This window comes from Ips typographus, linkage group LG2 (assembly GCF_016097725.1).
Source record: "Ips typographus isolate SLU linkage group LG2, UJ_Ityp_2.0, whole genome shotgun sequence".
NCBI lineage: Eukaryota > Metazoa > Arthropoda > Insecta > Coleoptera > Curculionidae > Ips > Ips typographus.
Genome location: NC_138423.1, coordinates 13,997,115 through 14,016,965, shown reverse-complemented (window position 1 = coordinate 14,016,965; position 19,851 = coordinate 13,997,115). Strand labels below are relative to the sequence as shown.

The window sequence follows — 19,851 nt, the reverse complement described above, 5'->3', positions numbered from 1 at the left end:
TATCACAAAAAACCATTTAAAATCACGATTCGATACCAATTCACTTCGAATCGAGCGTTCGCTTTCCGACTACAGGTCCTCTGAACAAATGACACTAGTCGCAGTTTGAATAAAACGAATTTCATACAAAAAGCAAAAATTGTCAACGGGTCTAGCTGCCTAAAAACTCTTAAACAATTTGATCCCTTAAAATTTTAGATTTTACTCAATAACTATTAGAAAATGTAAATTTTCATAGGGCAACACACATACGAATAAAACACTTACCTTTTTGACAACTAACTTCAATGAAGGTTTTCTACGAAAAAAATAAATCAGAATACTACAAAATGTATTGTTATGCCCTAAAACGTATACAAGATTAATAAATAGTTGTAGCCACAGTGCTGTTTTAGGAATTTCACTTACAGCTAACTTATCCGAGAGAAAAATACAATACTAATCTAAAATAATCGTACAGAATTGGATAAAAAAAATAACGAGTGACGAGTGAAATAAAAAAAAACGTACAGCGTGTGTGATGTTCCGCCACTACTAGTGGGAATTACATTATTATATCACAACAACTCAACCAGACAAACAATTTCGAGTATTGTGGTTAAAAATTTGGAGAAACTAAACTAAAAATTTTAAATCGAACCCGACGGGGTGGAATGTTAAACACGAATAATACTTTAGGTAACACGAATAATGAGTATTTCGAATTTTATTTCTACAATAAAAAAAATCAGTCAAAAATCAAAGACATTACAAAAAAAACAGTCTTTTGTGGTATAGCCAGTCTTAACAGAGAGAGCATTCCTAGTTGGCACATTGGAATTTAATTTTTCCGGTAATCGCGCTAAAAAATTAAGAACAATACGTTTAAGACAATCGAGAGAAGAAAAGTGGTATTTCTAATGGGTTCAGTAATAATGACTAGCAAGGAATTTGAACTTCCAGAACTGTCGATTGTCTAACTTCTTTCACTGCGCTTGTGTAAAAAAATGTTTGTTCCAAAATTTTACTCGTACTTAACCTTAAAAAATAAAAAAAGCGAATTATTTAAGACCAACCGCACATTTAAACACTTTATCTCGGTAATTAAATTGATAGAGAAGTACCATTCTCGAGTGGCAGTTACGCACTTAAAATTGAATGATTGGCGATGAGTAGGTACTTCTGATAAGTTCCAGAAACTATTTAACAGTACAATATTAAAAAACAAGAGAACTTCTACACTTCTACGCTCACTGCGGGGGTTTCAGGTTCGGTTTTCTTGGTTTTAATTTCGGGGACAGTTTCTACTGGCGTAGCTGCTTCAGTCGGCTCGTCTTTACCGTTTTCTTCCACTTTAGCGTCTCCATTTACTTTAACTTCTTCCTAAAATAACAAAAAAAAGTAAATGTAGAAGTACATCTAGTCAAAACTCCTTAAAATGTTCTTTTATCTAAATATACAATCACAGAAAACGACGTAATTAAGTCAAAAGTTTAGCAGAAAGCTGCATTTGTTTTCAGGCTCCATGGAGCGAGCAGACGAATGTGACGTCACGATTATGTAAGTTGGCAAAACCTTAATTTAACGAACTGTCAAATTATATCATTGTGACGTCACATTCGGTATGCTCGCTCTATGGAGCCTGAAAACAAATGCGGCCCAAAACTCTTACCTTCGTAATAAATAAGAACAAATATATTAAAATAATTTCGGTTTTTCCATAATGGACCATGGCGGTTCTTGGTGTCTCTATTATACAGGGTGATTCCAAAGTTGGTGCTTTCCTTTCACCTGCGAATAGGGCTTCAAAAAATAAGATATTTTTTTCTTTGACGCTTTTTTGAAATATGAACAATAACGAAGATACAGGGTGTCAAAGTTTTACTGAAAAATTTAAAATTTAATGATTTTGGCCAAACCACTTGAAGTAATTAGACAAAATTTTGTAGGTGTCAGTAGCTACGTGGAAAGGAAATTTTCCAAGAAACAACAATTTCCTTGCGTTTACCAGTGGCGCGTGTACATTTTTTTAAAACATTTTCGAAAAAAAATATTACCCTACTGGTTTTTTTTCAACATAAAATTTATTATTGAATTCCTTGTTCAATTCTAAAAATAAAACCCCTTTTATTATTTTTTGCTACGACGCACCGCTTTCGAGTAAAAAAATAAAAGCCGTCTTAATGCGTGCCTAAAATTAAATGCTGTTTTAATTTAAAATGTCAAATTATTAAAACTTAGTTCAAAGGAGGCTGAAATCTTTTGCTTTTGTTTATGTCTGTTGATAAGGAATAACCTGTAGTTAGTTAAAATTAAATTTAAGTTATTTTTTATTTTCTTTTTTTTCAGTAAAACTTTGACACCCTGTATCTTCGTTATTGTTCATATTTCGAAAAAGCGTCAAAGGAAAAAAAACTTATTTTTTGAAGCCCTATTCGCAGGTGAAAGGAAAGCACCAACTTTGGAATCACCCTGTACATATACATTTATATTTTTTATAAGTAGTAAGTCATTTTATTTCAGGGCTAGTGCATCAGAAAATAACTTATTAATAAATAAGCTTACTATAAACTACGATCGTAAGGTAAACTTTTAGTGACTAAAAATAGTTATCATTAACAAAACTTACAGTGGATTCACTATTTGATGCTTCCTTTTCCGCAGCCTCTTCTTTCTGACCATTTTCTAATCCATTAGCCAAATCTTTCCTGTTCTCCTTTTCTTCATCGGTGGTTTTGGCCTCGGTGCTAGACGTTGCGGCGGTGCTGTCGGACTTTTCGTCAGAAGAAGCGACTTCCGAAGCTGCTTTAGACGATTCGGCTTTTTCTTCCTTTTTTTCTGGTTTCTCTTCCGGCTTTTCTTCTTTCTTTTCAGATTCAGTTACTACTTCAGATGACTGCGGAACCTCTTTTTCTTCCTAAAGTAAAAATCGGTAACTCGAATTTTTGAACAGACCAGAGAATTTATTTACCTTGGGTTTCTCTTTCGTAACTTCTTTTTCAGCTTTCGTCGTTTCTTCAGCTTTGGCAGACTTAACAGTTTCACTTTCGGTTTTAACTGTATCTTCAGGTTTTTTTTCGTCTACTTTGTCTTCGGCAGGTCTCTCTTCCTTCGTTTGCTCTTGACTTGTACTGTCAACTTCAACTTTTTCTTTAACCTCTTCAGGTTCGGGAATTTGTTTGACCTTCTCTTTAGCGTCAACTTCGCTTTTATTGTCTTCCTTGACTTCAGCTTCTGTGTTGTTTTCCGCTACTGGTTTTTTTTTCCGTTTTAGCTGGCTCTTCAGTCTTTTCAGTGCTATCTACAGTTTCTTCAGTCTTTTTCTCGGAATCGGTAGTGGTTTCTTTCTCTTTAGTAGGAGTTGGTTCTGAAGCAGCTTCAGTCATTGTTGCGTCTTCAACTACTGGCTTTGAATTTTCAGTTACTGGCTTGGTTTCAGTCTTCGTTGGTGCTTCTTCAGTCTTTTCGGTTTTTTTCAGTGACTTCTTCAGATTTGGCAGGTTTATCTACAAATCAATCAGAAATAAACTAAACAAGGACACATATTTATTCAATTTCAAGTGTTTTATAATATTTGTTGGAATGAAATTACAATTTGCAGGTATTATTTCCATTTTTGGCTTGCCCATTCCTATGGATAGATAATATAGCCACAGACATGCACTTTTTTGAATTAAAATTGGTAGTACAACCTCTTGCACACAAAAAAAAATATTTTCTTGAGCATTTTTGGCTCTCTACCAAATTTTTAACAGATCAGACACAAAATCACAACTCTTCTCTTGGTATACAATGTATCAAGGAATTTAAATGGGAGAAAAGTTGTATAATCATGGCGTTAATAAAAATGACATCTAGAGAGAAGCTTATGTCCAGCAGTGGAAACGATTGTCTGAATGATGATGATAATGACGAATTTCTGGTAAATATTTTAACAAGTAGAATTACTTAAGAAAACTAGATACCACAAATTCAAACACACATATTTTAAACTGAACTAACAACTAAATACAGGGTCTTACAAATTTGATGCATTAGCATTTACGCAGAGCTTTAGTTAAATGGAGGCAAAGTTGTACATTTTATTGCTAAATAATTCACTAAATAAAAAAATCACCAAATTTTCATTACTTCCAGAGATATTCCGGAAATTTCTATTTTATTCTTTTGCCACATTGATTATTTTGGAAAATCAATGGCATCTTTTAGAGGTACTTTTTTATGCTCTTTAAGAAAATAGTTTTCAGCTCCGACGTTTCCTTATTTAGATACCATCATCAACTTCAATTTTTCAAATACGGACCTGAACTTTTTATTTCATATTTTAGTAGCTACAGACCTCCCCAAACTAATGATGTGCCACACTCGTCAAAAAATTATACTTAGTGTAGGTACTTAGATACTTGCTTTTTTTTTTGAAAATATGCATTTGGAATTCATATGTTGTCATAATGAGTAGATAATTTAGTTTGATATGATTTAAGATTTAGATTTTGTCCGTATTTGAAAAATTGATGATGGTATCTAAAAAACGAAACGTTGGAGCTGAAAACTAAAGCTGTTTTCTTGAAGACCATAAAAAAGTGCCTCCAGAAGGTGCCATTGATTTTCCCAAATAATCACTAATAAAGTGGTACAAAAATGAAATAGAAATTTGACTTTTTGGTTTAGCTATCGGTAGTATCTCAAAAATCAGCCTTTTTCGAAATTTTAAAAAAAAAACAAAAGCTTACCTTCTGAAGTTTCTTCTGTGGCCACAGCTGCAACTGAATCAACTTCCATTGCTTCATCTTCTACAGTTTCCTTCTCACTCTTTTTCTCATCACCCTCTTTCTTTTCCTCTGGTTTAGTTTCAGATGCCGAATCAGTTTTGGCTACTTTAGATGGGGGTTCCTAAACAAATCACACATAAAATTGATTATATTAACCCAACAAAATGAATAAACTACCTTTAAATACCTCTAATCCCCAAGAAAAGTTGCATGCACGAATAGGAGGTTATAGAAAGCGGGTAGAACAGAAAATAAACAGTATTCATGAATAACAATTTATTAAATCATTGTAATTAGAAAAAAACAATTTTTATAAAATAATTTGTACTACTAAATCACAACGTCTAATCCTGGTAATATTGGTAATAATATACACTTTACATTGGAATATAGATAAATCTAAAAGGTTAGTGTATTCAAGACCACCATTTCAGCCGATGTTAGAATACTAAGTAATGCAAAATTAACCGTCAACTATCGAAAAAAACTACGATTTTATAAAAAAAAACAAAGCAAGTGCTACAGGGAAAGAAGGAAGATCAAATAGCGTCAATTTAAAAGAGAACTGAGCTACAAAATGTACTAAATCAACTACAAGGCCATAAAAAAAAACTGCTGAATATCTACGAGCGGATTCGTTTCCTACTACACTTAACAGCACAAACCTCAGTTACAGCCGGTTCCTCCACAACCTTTCTCTTGGAAGGGTTTTCAAAGACCACCTCCGTGAAACTGGAAATCACCGGGAAATCTTTAGATTCTTCTGGAAGTTCGGCGTTACCTTCCCTGGTAACGAGAGCGACCAAAAGACCAGCATCTTTGGCAGCCTTAGCCTCTGTAACCGCACAACGTGAGTTTACAATTAAACCAAAGATTGTTTACAAAATGTATTGTGGTAAAGGTATAACAAAGATATCAATAAAGCTCAATCAAGGAATCAATTCAGGAAAACCAGAATTTGTTCTGGCTAAAAAAAGGCAAATTAGTTTTAGTTAGCAAAAAAGCACGTTTTTTGCATTAAAATGATGTTAAAAAAAAAATATTTTTATGTTAAACAAGCTAAAAAACACTTTGATTCTAAGTTGGCTTTGACTTAGGTGTCCATTTGCCGTAAAAATACATTGTGGAACATGCCAGTGACATTTATTTTTTTTCGGTTTTTCAAAACTGTTGCACAGATAAGCTTTCGTTTGTGGTTGTAATATAAATATTTGTATTAAAATGCCACAAAATAAGTATTCAAATGAAGAGAAATTTGAGATGCTGGCACTGTATCTTCAGGCCAACAGAAACGCAAACGTGACTTCAATTAGGTATTTGGAGACGTATCCAGAACGACACCAACTTCACAAGACCCACTTTAGAAATCTAGTTGTTAATTTATTAGAATACGGTGCTTTTGAAAAACCGAGGGGATCATACCGTTTTCATAATGAAAAAAGCCCTCAATGAAAACCCAACTGAATCTGTTAGAATGGTAGGAGCAGATGTAAACGTACCAAAATCAACTGTTCACCAAGATCTTAAAGCTTCTGGATATCATCCTTATAAGCCAAGAGTTGTACAAGGCCTTTTGGAGACCGATTATCCCAGAAGACTGCGTTTCTCGAACTGGTACATTAATAAGTGTAATGAGGACCCAGAATTTTCTGATTTGGTTGTATGGACTGATGAAAGCAGGATTACTAATTGCGGTGTTTTTAATAAGCACGACAGACATTTTTGGGCTATAGAGAATCCCCATGTGGTTGCTCAAAGACGAATGCAAACGAGATTTGGCTTAAATATTTGGTGTGGAATCATTGGTATGCAAATAAAATATTACTTTTACGCGTATAATAAAGTTGCGACTCAGTAACTGAGCAATGTTTCTCATTTTAGGAAATCGTTTAATAGGACCATTTACATTTGATTATAATCTTAATGGAAGGAGGTATTTGGATTTATTGAAAGGTGAGATCTTACCAGCTCTTCGAGAAATTGTCCCAAATGAAGCTGGTTTTAGAAAATTATGGTTTCGACAGGATGGCTGTCCTGCGCATAACACAGCGCCCGTTATGGATTTTCTTAGAGAAAATTTTGGAAACAATGTCATTGCATTAAACGGTTCAATCCCATGGCCAGCTAGATCCCCGGACCTATCCCCTTTAAATTTTTATCTTTGGGGACATGCTAAGAATGAGATTTATGAGTTTGAACCTCCTACAAATGCTGATGTTCTCCGAGAAAGGGTAATAAATAGTTTTGCAATGATAAACCGAAATACACTTGGCAGAGTCATAAGTAGGGTGCTAAAGAATTGCGAAAAGTGTCGACGAGCGAACGGGAGACATTTTGAAAATGTACCAAATTAAGATTAAGTTACGTTTGGTTAGATTGAAAGCTAGTTTACACCTTAATTAAATACTACATTTTGTAATCGTTTAGATTTTGCATTAACGTAATTTTAAGATTTACTGTTTTGAAGCTTTTTTAACATAAAAGTACATTTTTTTGTAACATGTAATACATCATTTTAAGGCAAAAAACGTGCTCGTTTTAACTAGATAAAAAACCTAATGGCGTCCATAGAAAAAAAGAAGTTGCTGATGGCATCTCGAGACCCAAACATCGGAACTGAAAACGAAATACACAGAATCTAACAATGTTTAAGCCAAATTTTAAAAAAATTTAAATTAGCGAAAATACAGCACTTTTTTTGAAAATTGTCGTTTTTGGTTTTTCGAAAATAATTCAAAAACGAAGCAAAAATTAAATATTTTTAAAACGGTGTTGGATTGCCTATTAAATTCTCTAAAACTTTCCCCATTTAACCTTTGCAGTAGCTCATACGAAAAACAAGATCCCTGTATAGAGAATCGAATCTTGGACATACTGTATTTAGACAGCTTGCGACTCTCTACGTAAAAACTGTTAATACAACAGTTTTATAAAGCTTTTCTTAAATAGCCAGAAAATGCTATTGAATAAAATAATAGACCATGACAAAAGTGAAAAAAAAAAAATATAAATTTTCATTGCTATAATTTCTGATAGATTGATAATTTTTTTTATTCTGATTTTAAAAATATATAATCAGTTGACAGTTGGTTTAGTCGTTTTTGAATTATTATGATTGATCATAGAAAATTTAACGTAGAATCCAAATATCTAATCCGTTTTTTTTACCACATAGCTTTTAATAAATGAACCAAATATACTTAATTTCCTACAACTTTATTCTGATTTACACTTTTTCATACTTTTCCAAATAACCGAGTAACGGTTTTTCTAACTTGTTTGGGATATTTTATAGCACTTTTTTTGTGCTTTGACACAGCTTTGCGAGAATATCTTCTTAAGGAGGCCGTTCAAGGTACCCTAATGTAATCTTGTAGAGAAGAAAACTTTCTAGAACTTTCCCCTTCCATACTTTTTTGATATTTTTTCAAATAACCGAGTTACGCTTGCCTAAACATGGAGGTCTCTCATTATTTATTTATATTTCATATTGTTTCTAAATTACAAAAAAAAAATTTTTTTGTTTAACCCAGATTGACAATGGTGATGACTTTTAACCAGTTTTTTAAGATCAAGCGACATTTTCGCCATTTTGACATGTATTCTCTTTCATTCCAAATAGTTTTCCAAGACCACGTGTTTTTTCCCGGCCATTTTGATTTGCCTTTTTCTATTTTTTTTTTTTACTTTTTCGTCACGTGACATACGCACACCGTTTTTTGGTAAAGTGTCACATGACTTTTGGTGCTATATTGATTGTTTTTTTCACTTTTTTTATGCAGTATTTCACTCAATCAATTCGCCAATTTCTTACACTCTGTGTAGATTTTTATACATCAATGGATAGCTAATGAAATGGGTTTGAGAACCTCTTATAATACTTCTAAGACTTATGACAGTTTGAAAAACACTGATGATAACATTTTAGTATTTCTGAGCTGCAAAAAAATATTATACCAAATAATTCAAAAACCTTGACACCCACGGACAGATAAACATGCGTGTTGTTTTTACTAATGGCTTACTCAAAATTCATCTCTACTGTTACAGATTTTTTAAAAGATAACTTTTTGCTTATTTCAAATCTGCAAAAATATATAGAATGACACATACAGATGGAGTTACATGCCTGAGCAGCCTTGTTCCTTACTGCTTCACTTTTTTTTGCGGAATTACCCAAAAAACTCTTTCCTATCATTAATTACATCCGCGTTAAACTCTTCAATATATAGAATGTCCCATTTAAAAAAAGCATATTTGGTTCATATCTTAACCTTTGGATTCTACGTTAAATTTCTAATAAAAAATCATTTGAAGTTCTTCTGCGTCGCTAACAATCAAGAAAATACAAATGGAGTTCTAATTTGTCATATTTTCAAAATCACCCTGGTTCAAAATAGTTTCACAAAAATCGAGAACAGGTTAGCGAAAACCACATTGCTCTACCTTTGTTAGTTTTGGAGATACCCCGTAAAATCATCGAATTTGAGACACCCTGTACACTGAAATTCACAGCCTCTAAGTCCTTTAAAAACTGCTTTAACAAAATTTGACGTTTTCAAATTTCTATCATCAGCAGTTTATAGACAATAGACAATAAATCTGAATGGCTTGTGGGGTTTACAGTCAATAGAACAAAACCCACTTACTAAATATAAACTCACCTTCGATTAAATCTGTGATATATAAAACTTCTTCGGGTTTAGTCGATAGTTCTTCGGCAATTTTTTTGTAACTGTCAGCCTCAGTTTTCTTCCCCACACTCTGATCAAAATACTGAGAAATGTGACTAGACAAATCACCTTCTACTGTGTTGGAAAAGGCAAGTTTTTGGCTTGTGACACTACCAGTGGAATAAATTGCCACTTTGCGAGATTTGGCCCAAGTTTCAAATGAACCAGCCACATCAGGGAACACCCTAAAACAATTTAACTAATCATTTAAAATTCACTTTTATGGTCTGGACAACACTTACTGAGCTTTCAAATCTCCCTTGGTGTACGCTGTCGTAGATATAATACCTTGAAGAGCCTTAAAACCAGCATTATCACTCGATTTCTCAGTCAAATCTTTCATCAGCTTGACGACATTTTCCAGGTCGAGCTCTTCATCCTCTTTCAATTGTTTTACTGCAGCTTTGACGTCGTCCGACTCCCATTTTTCTTTAAGCACGTCTTCAGCGTTTTTCATAAGGTATGGGAACAAAGTGTCCTATTAAAAAAATATGAAATCAGTAAGCTATAATGATGTTTGGATAGTATTTTTCTTGAAAACAGTATTTGGGTCAGATATTTTCACTAAGCATATTAGGGAATTGAGTCAAATTTCTGAAATTGATTTACCTATGATGGCACTTTATTAAGAACATTTTGAGAGGGTGATGTGATGTGGATAATAATAGAAATATTAGAAATCTTGTAGGATTGAGGCATCCAACAAAGTTATTCATAAATTAGAAATAAGGCAGTTTGAACTAAAAGGACATGGAATATTCAATAAGCTAAGCTGTGCTGCTGTAGTAGTCATCCATCATAATTTACTTGCTTTTTCATATACATTGTTTAACAACCTTGAGTGTTTTCTAAACGACGCGTCGTGCTTTACCTGAATTTAATGTCAAGTTCATCTCAAAATAAATTTATGTTGTTCTGTTTCAATTTCTCCTGACACAAGTTTAATCAAATTAGTGTTCTTCTGAAACAATTTTCTATTAAGCTTTCTGACCTTGATAACCTTTTCTAGTATGAAAATTGTAACCAGCTACTGCTATTTTAATAAATCACATAATTCACACCAAGTGAAATGTGGAAAACAATCTTATCTAAATAAAAGATTTGTTACTTTCCTGAAAAATACTTACTACCACTTTTTTATCAGCACTGGTGCTGGTTTACAGCACCGCAAACATCTAGTTGTAAACAACTCAATCAGTATTTGTACTAATACCACAATAACCCCCAATAACTAGTAATTTCAGAAGGAAAGTTAGGTATATCAACAATTCTCAGAAAAATTATAGCAAAACTAGTGGTTTTTAAAACCAGAACATCCGCAATTACAATTTTGATTTACAACCAAGCATTAAACTGCACTTGATAGCAGCCTGATAAATGTATTCTAAATATATTTTCCTGCTTCACATAGCAACAATCTACAGGACTTTTAAAATTGTAAAGTAAAAGTGAAGCCAAAAAATTGTTCTGTATGTAGAAACCTGTGATTCAGCAAACTAGCGACAAGGACATTTGATAGAAAATAAAAATTAGGGTTTTTCCGTATGTAAATTTTGACACAGGTCCAATAATAACAAAGGATTGACCATACAAAAATACATGTGTTGGCCTGCGGAAAAACACTTGCCAAAATCAGTGAGTTCAATGTATTGGATAAAAGTTATTTTTAAGCTCGGATAAATGAGTGTCTACATTGAAAATTGTAGGAAATTGTGTAGTATTATTCTCATTTATATTAATTGTAATAGTATACTACTTGTCACACATTGACCTATTGATTTATTTGAATTGTGTTTAGCTACCTACATGAGACATGAATAAACCAAACTTTTGTTTATGGTACAAATGACCAACAGAACAAAACACTTTGTGATGTTAGAGTATGTCCTAAAGATTGATTTTAAGGTCATAATGTCGAAAAACACATCAAATTCTGTTCACATCACATCAAAATTACTTTTAAATTTATATTTCATAGTATTCATTATTCATAGGTAGCAGAATAGAGGGTGTTAACTCATTTCAATTAACAGGAAATAAGTAAAAGTGTAAAAGAATAGCAAACATTTATATCTTTTTATTTATTTTTATTACCTACTTCCTATACATACTTAATTATGTTGTGAGGTGATCTGTCAAAGTGACTTTATATAGTTGGAATTTTACCTTTCTTAAATGATAAAAAAAACAACACAATTTTACTAAAAGGCTGGTTATTGATTTGGATGGATTTGGAAAATGTTATTTCTTACATATCCCATACTTAATATCCATAGGTTGACACAAATTATTATTGATAATAAGGGGAATACTTACAATTTAAAAACTAAAAGAACAACTCAATCAAGATGTGTCCACTCAGAAACTGTGATTTAACATCCTTGCATTTCCTCAAGTATTTTCTGTTATTTATTGTTTTTTTATTTATACAGGTTGATTCACAACCTTATGGACAAAGCAGGGGCGTGTAGTAAGTCGAGTTGCCGTATAACTTTTTTTGCAAGGCCCTTGTTTAACAAGATACAGGGTGTTAAAGTTTCAAAAAAATATTGGTGTTTTCTCTTTAACTCGCTTTAACTCCAGTTTGAGATATTTTGCTCAAATTTTAAACTTAGGCTACTGTTTAGACCGTTAACCTTTTAAGGACATGCTTTTTTTTACCTTAGATATGTTTTATCTATAAAAAATTTACCAAAAATACACCAAAAAAGTCATGAAAAATTAGTCAATTTTGACACCCTCTAGCAGCCAAAGCTCATTTCATTCGTTCTCATTCAAACTCAAGCAAAAATAGTGCAATTAAGCGGGTTTTTAAATATTAAACAAAAGGATACACCAAAAAAATTGGCCAAAGTTAACGCCCTCTAGTGGCTAAACGGTACCACTAACCAACCGACTTTTCTACGTCAATGGAAAGCTCATTTCATTGGCTGTCCATCGACATATAAGAGCATATACAAAGTGTTATAAATACGCGTGTTATTTACGGTTTACAAACAGGGTGTCCCAGAAACATTTTTTGACTGGTTAGAGTTAGTTTGACCCTGGAAAATTAGGAAAACACGGTTACAGAGATAGTAGGTCTACTACGATCGAGACTACGATGTAATGCATAGAATTTTTTTTTGAAAAACCGATTTTGGAAATGACCTTTTTCGTAAGGGTCAAATTTGCCTGAAACACCACCACTATTCCAATGGGTTTTGCGTTATGTTGGCCACTTAGTGCAAGCGAAAATCGACTTTAATGATTTTATTTCTACAATTTTGCTACGGCTCTAAATTTGACACTCCCTCTGCTAAGTTTGTGCCAAATATCAGTGCCGTACCAGACAGATTTAAAAAAAAATCCCTCAAAGAAGTTGTCAAGAAAAACGTTTAGTTAGCTTTGGAGCCCTCTGGCGGCCAAACGAAGCACCCTATCAACACAAACGGCCATATTTTTGGAAAGCCCATTATATTTTCTATCCATTGACATATAAAAGTCTATACTACAAAATGTTGCAAATAAACGAGGTGTTTGACAATAAAGACAGTTTGGACTGAATTTGACAGCTACTACTTTAACCTTCAATAACTCGATTATTTTGACAGTTACAGGGTGGTTCAATGTATCAATTTAAAGAATAAATTTTTCAAACAAGTGACCTAATACAAACTTACCTATAATATATAATATAATTTTGAACAGAAAATCAGACAAAGTTATAAGAATAAGGAGTGTTTCATTTGAAAAACGTCCTTTTTTAGAACTGACGTCTTGAGCTCTTTCACCCACTTTTAGAACAAACCTTGTATAACAGGACAAAACACAAAAACCAAAAAAGTCTAGAATTTGACGTAGAATCTAAAAATGCAATAATATACCAGGTGTCCCATTTAAACTAAGCAACAGTTGATATCTACTTCCTAGTTAAATCGTTGCACGCATATTTTCTTATTAAAAAAGTTTTTTTAGGCTCTCCAGTCCTGCTAACTCAGAAAATTAGTGGGTATTGTTAGGTTAGGTTAGTTATTGGGAGTTTTAGGAATTACTGGGCATTACAACGAATTAGTGGACATTATTGGCATATATTAGGAATTAGTGTACAAAATTGTACTCAGAGGTTTACCTCTCGGAAAAAAACAATATTTTTTTGAAACTCTGACACCCTGTATCTCATTAACCATGGGCCTGAGAAAAAAGTTATATGGCAACTCGACTTGTCGTGAGGTCCCCTACACGCTTCTGCTCTGTGTCCATAAGATTGTGAATCACCCTGTATATTTATTTTGTCAAGTTAGCAAAATACAATTTTTGTCAAGGAGTTGACCCAGATTTTGTCCAGAAAGTGGTGGTAATTGCATTTTTTGTTTAATAGCCAAATGTCAAGTGTAACTTTAAGAGGACAGCATTATTGTGCATTGTTGTTGTTGCAAAAGATTGAAACTTTAATTTAAATGTCTTAGGCCAGAATTACCCAACATAGCAAACAAAGTACCTAGTCTAGGTTACTCATTTACTATGCATTGTTATGAACAAAAATTAAGTTTATGATTAGGACAATGATTAGGGTAAACCTGGTCTCATTTACTTTGTACATTAAAATGAAAGTATTTACCTAAAGATTTTTTAGTAAACATAGGTATGAGCTGGATTAACTAGACCTTATTAACTATGAAGATGAATGAGATGTTTTCTAAAAATCTTATTTTTGCAAAGATACTTTGCCTAAAATTGCACAAACCATCATTTCCATAGCCAGGGCATTGACAAAGTAAAGTTAACTAGTTTTCTGAAAAAGGATAAACACAAAAGCTCCCAGCAAGGTTTTCTAACAGAAAATAATGAAATCTTGACATAGTCCTTTGATGAGCCTTTTATTCCTGTATTGCTGTAAGGGCACAGCTGTGCCCTAGACAAAAAAAATGCCAGTGTGAATGCACCCTAAAGGTTTTTACCTGGCTCAAGGACGACCGGGCCTGGTTTATTTTTAGCTGGGAAAACACGTGTTGACTTGTCCATGGTAAATTGTTAATAAAAATCCGGTGGGCAACTGCGATCCAAAAACAATACAAACGAAAGCAGGTGGCCATTTTAAAGCGCCTAGCAACAATTTAGCCGTCCTCGCCGGTTAAACGCCGGCAGAGATGATAAGCGATCCCGATTTTGCAATAAACAAGAAAATCGTGAACAAAACTGTTGCTAGGCGAAAGTCGGCAGGCAACAAGATGTAAAAATAGACTTAAAAAGTTAAAATAATCTCACCTTAGCATAATTAAAAGGCGTTGTGGTGCCGAGAACGTCCACCAAAACCACCGAACATTTTTCGAAGATAGCCGCGGGTTGACCACTTTTCTTTTCAGTACTCATTTTCTTTAATGCGATAGACTGATGGGTTATTTTCCTCTAATGTTGTTATTTTAGCGGTTATTGAGCGTAAATGCAGAGATATTCTTAACGAAGTAACGGTTGGACTGATATTCTTGTGGCAACTTGGAGAACGAACGGAAAATGGTGATCGAGGTATTTTGCAAAATGGCGGCTGCGCAATAAAAACGGAGACAGGACTAGTTTGCCAGATATAAAGAGGATTTTACTTATCGATAGGAATGACTGGTCGATAGTTTTCATGTGATAATTGTTTTATTTATATTAGAAGATATTTCGATTAATTTGTTACTTTTGAAAAGTCCTATACATCAAAATTAATGTTTGAGCAGGTTAATTATATTGTTTTTGAAAGATTCATCCAATGGCATAATAAATTAATGCAATAATTCATGGCTGCAACTGGTAGGCCTGTATTTCTTTGTAAAAATGAGAACAAACGTGATTCTTCTATTAGAAAAATAAACTTTATTTGACACTGTGAAAATAATTTTGGTGTTTTAAACAAGTTGTCTTTAAAACATTTTGACCGCATTCGTTTTCAAGCTCCATGGAGCGAGCAGAGCGTTCTTGACGTCACGATGACGTAATTTGGCAAAAAATAATTGGGCCAACTGTCAAATTACGTCATTGTGACGTCAAAAACGCTCTGCTCGCTCCGTATGAAGCGTAACAACGAATGCGGCCATAATAAAAATAACTGTATAGTCTATATTTGGTCTATAATACATGTTAATCTTAAAAAGTTTGAAGAAATACCAATTGTCAATACGCGACACCTCAAACTTGAACTTTCTTGACAATTCTAGTTTTCAATTTTTTATAGTCAATCGGTGCGTGGTACGAAAAAACTGTATAGAAGGTAAAAGTTGTATTTCGTCTAGGTGTATTTGTGGTAAAAACTTCAGACCTTTAACCTGAAACGTTCCTGAGATATTGAGCAAAAACTTCAAAAAACGAGAGTCAACTTTGACGCCCTCCAGCGGCTAAACGGAACAACATAGTCGTGCCCGCTCACCGTCACGTGATAGCCCACCGCCCTCTGTACAAGAAAGCCTAGAATGTCACTTTTAATGGCAGCGTTATCGGATTTTTTTTTGTACACAAACCTATGGAGATGCAGTAGAAAATATGTTTTTTTTTTTTTTTTTCGTGTAGTTGATTAGAAGTTGTGAGTGAAAAATCAAAGAACGCTTCATTCCTGATCCAGATATGTATAGATATGGCTTTTTATATCCAATAAAGTCCAGCCAAAGCAAGTTTGGTTAGAACCCTTTGTCTTGGAAAGTACAACAAACTAATGTAAATCTGCTCAATCAAAGTGAATTTGGAAATCCTTGAATCTAGGTAAGCAAAACTGGTAAATGGGTTTTATATTATTACCAAGACCTTTCTTTTAAAATGTACATGTGCCAATGGAACTTCTAAAAGCTGTACTGTTTCTTCAGAGTAAACCTTTGTTGCTCTCAAAATGCAGGCGGCCTCAAAATGTAACTCACATAAGTCACATACCAATGTATGTAAGAGGCAATAAGTTTACTGAATGAGAAAGCATATTGTACTTACCACTGAGTATTGTGTTGGAGTAAAATCATTCCACTTCAAAGCTTTCAACCACTGTTGGGTTCGAGCAGGGTCTTTTGGAAAGTAAAAGACTGGCACTTTTGGGCCTTTCACCAAATTGCTTTTAGAAATTTGGCAAACAACCAGTGGACGGCATATTGTAGAGGCAATAGAATTTAAGTTAAAAAACCAACCACAAATTATAGAACAATGAAGGAACAATAACAATAGTGATAACACAATAAAATGAACACAAACTACACTTTCACTAGAACAATAAACATATAAACAACAATATATAATAGCAAACAAAAATTACTTTGGCAAGTAATCCCAAGTTTTGACTTTAAACCTTAAAAATTAATTTAATCATCTAAAAACTCAATTTCCACAATACAAACAAATGCAAACTGTCAAACGAGTATTTCGGCCATATTGGAATTTTTGGCATGCACCTTCTTGGCTTTCTTGTACAGAGGGCGGTAGATAGCCCCGTTTATTAGCTTTCTTTTGTCGTATTTATACAGGGTGTTTCAAATAAGCGAGTTCTAGACGATTTTCTGGAAAAGTGCACCAAAATTTCGCTCAAATTGGGAATTTCTGCTTTCGAGGAGGGTGGTCAAAGTGGTCAAAGGAGGCTGCTAGAGCAAAAACAGCTGAATAACGATGCAAACATTTTACATCAAGTAGGCCTAGAATTTGACGTAGATTCCTAAAATTGAATAAAATAAGTTTGGTTTGTTGCTCAAATTTGGGACACCCTGTATACTGATGGATTATTTAGGAATAAAGTATATGCAAATATCTACAAGATTCATATTTGGTATTTTTTTTATAAAATGAAAATTAAACAAGTTACAAGGATGTTAAAAACAGTAAACAAGGATGTTGTCATTGAATCACCCTGTAAACTACTCCATTGTATTGTCAATAACTCGCTTATTTTGACAATTGTAGGGTGGTTTAATATACCAATTTGTAGCCCTTGAAATTCTCTTTTGATCACCCTGAATAGCGTTTTTACCTAAAACGTCGAATAATTGAGTTATTTACTGTTAAAACTGAGTTGTTTGATTTTGACAGTTTTTACTGTGACAGCTCATAACTCTGTTATTTTGACAGTTACAGGGTGGTTCAATATACCGATTTGTAGCCCTTGAGATTGTCTTTTGATCACCCTGTATACCATATATAGTAGAAATGTCACGCTACCGACAGATTTAAGCTTTTATACCGGAAATGTGTTGTCCAGAAGGGATAAATTTATAAATAATATTTTTTTCAAAATTCATATTATCTTGAAAAGTGTTGAGGTTAGGTATATAACATTTTTCAGAAAGTTTCCGGTAATTTTCCGGAAAAAATTGGAAAATCTGAAAATTCAAAAATAATTTGTTTTTCAATTATAATAACTGTACAACAATCCAATATGAATTCAAATAAAGTTGAATGTACTTTTAATTCTTTACCCCCGTTTGCACCGTCGTTTTGTAAGCCGAGCTTAATTTAAGTGTGGGTCAGACTGTGACAGTACAGGTGAAAAAAGTCACACTCTAAACCACACTTAACTTAAGCTATGCTTAAAGTACGATGGTGCAACTGGCGGTTAGATGTCTTAAATTATCTTATTAGAATGCATGATAGTAACAATGACAAGTTTGACAGTTGTTTTCCCTATCAAAGAAAATTTTTTTTTAAGCATGAAGTAATTTTTCGGAAATTTTCCGACTTGAAAATGACCGCTTCTACATCTTTGGTTTTTATATTAGGCCGGGTTTGTTATATTCGTAAACATAATAGTATATTATGATGTTTTTTAATTCAAATTGTAAAATATCGACAGATTCATTGTGACAACCACAACCTCTTTTCCTTCGCCAAAACGTCAATAAACTCAAAATGTCAATATCACGCAAACCCATTCATCATTTGTCAAAAATGACAATATTTACATTATTTATTTACTAGTACAACAATGAAAACTCATTATTGTACTAATAACATAATGTAGTCATTCTAAGCCGGCAGTGCACGTAATAAGAATATTTTAGACTGCTTGAAAAAAAACTTAATTTTTCTCCATAACAAGCTTGACAGTTATAATTCTTTCCAGGAAGTTTCAATATCAGGAAAAATTTTTATTTGGGCATAGAAGAATTTTTCGGTCCAAAAGTTCGACTCAAAAATTATCATATCTCCCTGAAAGCAATGTTGGAAGGAAGTTTATTTAATAATTGCACTTTAAGCGCCATCTGATGTTAGAATTAATGGTGGAAACTTAGAAGGCAGAGAGCAACAGCAGACTTTCACCTGAAATGAATCAATGCAAAATTGATTTACTTTTCTGACAAACAGGTGTCGCGACGTCCGTCAAAAACACACTTTTGCGCAGCTTTTTCGTTTTCAACGTTAGACGGCGCTGATGACAATGTGCCCGGCCGTTTCCATAGCGACGACAGCATCTTCGGAAGTGCGACGGATACGCGCCGTTGCCGGTTCCGCAGTGTCGCTCGTGCAACGACGCCGCGAAACGGCAGCCGAACCACGGCTTGCTGCGCTTTTTTGAATACGAAAATTGTTCGCAGTTTTCGTTTTGGTTAGCAAATTTTCTAAATTGATCGTTGGCAAAACGGCCGATTAATTGGCACGCGATTCAAAAATTAATCAACCAATTTTCCAGACTACGGTGTAAAATAAGACGTTAATTGGTACTACCGCGTTAATGATGTTGTAGTAGGTGGTTCCGAGCGTAAAATCGCAGATGGTTTAAAAGGGGGGCCAGTAATTCGAAGATAACAACGCACGGTAATTTAAACTAATTAGTATGCTTTTATGGTTAGCCAGACCGTGTGACGTGAATGTTCACGATTACAATTTGTTTTTGTTATGTTAATTTTGCTCGTAAAAAAGTCTTACGTATATTTTACCTAACATAATTCAATACTAAACGACTTGGGTTTACCAGCAATTTATAAGTTTTCTTAATTCTTTATTAACAATGTCCCCATATGTTTCAAATATTTAACGTATCTAAATACAAACAATGGTGTAAAACGTATTAAACGCGGATATAATTCACTTAGATTTTAAAGTTTAATGTTTTTATTAAGTTTTGTCCTATTATTAGTCAATTATTCAACGATTTAATAGTTATTTAACCAACGAGTGTATTAATGAAAGGGATTAATAATCGAAATGGTTTAACGCGTAAACTGGAGTAAACGCGTTAATAAAATTGAGATTATTAATCGCCAATTAATATAAGAGTTTGTTACAAAGTTGTTAATTATCCTACAAAGTTTTTAAAAAACTAATTGTCAGTTACACAACACGGCAAACCGAAATCATATGCACCCTTGACATTGACAGTGACAGTTAGTTCTGTAGGTAATGGTAGATGTCAACTAAATTGTGCGTCCATTTCTCTCTGTTTA

General features: G+C 33.5%; 2 protein-coding genes across 3 annotated transcripts in view; one reads left to right on the top strand and one right to left on the bottom strand.

Moving 5' to 3' along the window:
* Positions 1-314: 314 nt before the first annotated feature.
* LOC145725585 (uncharacterized) lies at positions 315-14,990 on the bottom strand. The gene is made up of 8 exons (XM_081974385.1): positions 14,732-14,990; positions 9,727-9,962; positions 9,416-9,669; positions 5,417-5,586; positions 4,713-4,872; positions 2,951-3,276; positions 2,609-2,896; positions 315-1,362 (listed from the first exon to the last, which is right to left on the bottom strand). The coding sequence occupies exons 1-8, from the start codon at positions 14,834-14,836 to the stop codon at positions 1,216-1,218; spliced, it is 1,686 nt and encodes a 561-aa protein (XP_081830511.1). The 5' UTR covers positions 14,837-14,990; the 3' UTR covers positions 315-1,215.
* A 3,886-nt stretch (positions 14,991-18,876) lies between these two features.
* The window catches only part of Dgk (diacyl glycerol kinase 1), a 139,954-nt gene continuing 138,979 nt past the window's right edge, over positions 18,877-19,851 (top strand). For both annotated transcript variants that reach the window (XM_081996201.1, XM_081996199.1), the window contains exon 1: positions 18,877-19,222. The gene's annotated coding sequence lies outside the window, so the exon portion shown is untranslated. The remainder of the gene's footprint in view (positions 19,223-19,851) is intronic.

Coding starts and splice junctions, on each gene's coding strand:
- LOC145725585 (XM_081974385.1), bottom strand. CDS start 14,836: ATGAGTACTGAAAAGAAAAGTGGTCAACCCGCGGCTATCTTCGAAAAA. Junction 5,587..9,415: donor TATCACAGATTTAATCGAAG/GTGAGTTTATAT, acceptor GTGCGGTTACAG/AGGCTAAGGCTGCCAAAGAT. Junction 3,277..4,712: donor CACAGAAGAAACTTCAGAAG/GTAAGCTTTTGT, acceptor AACTGTAGATAG/CACTGAAAAGACTGAAGAGC.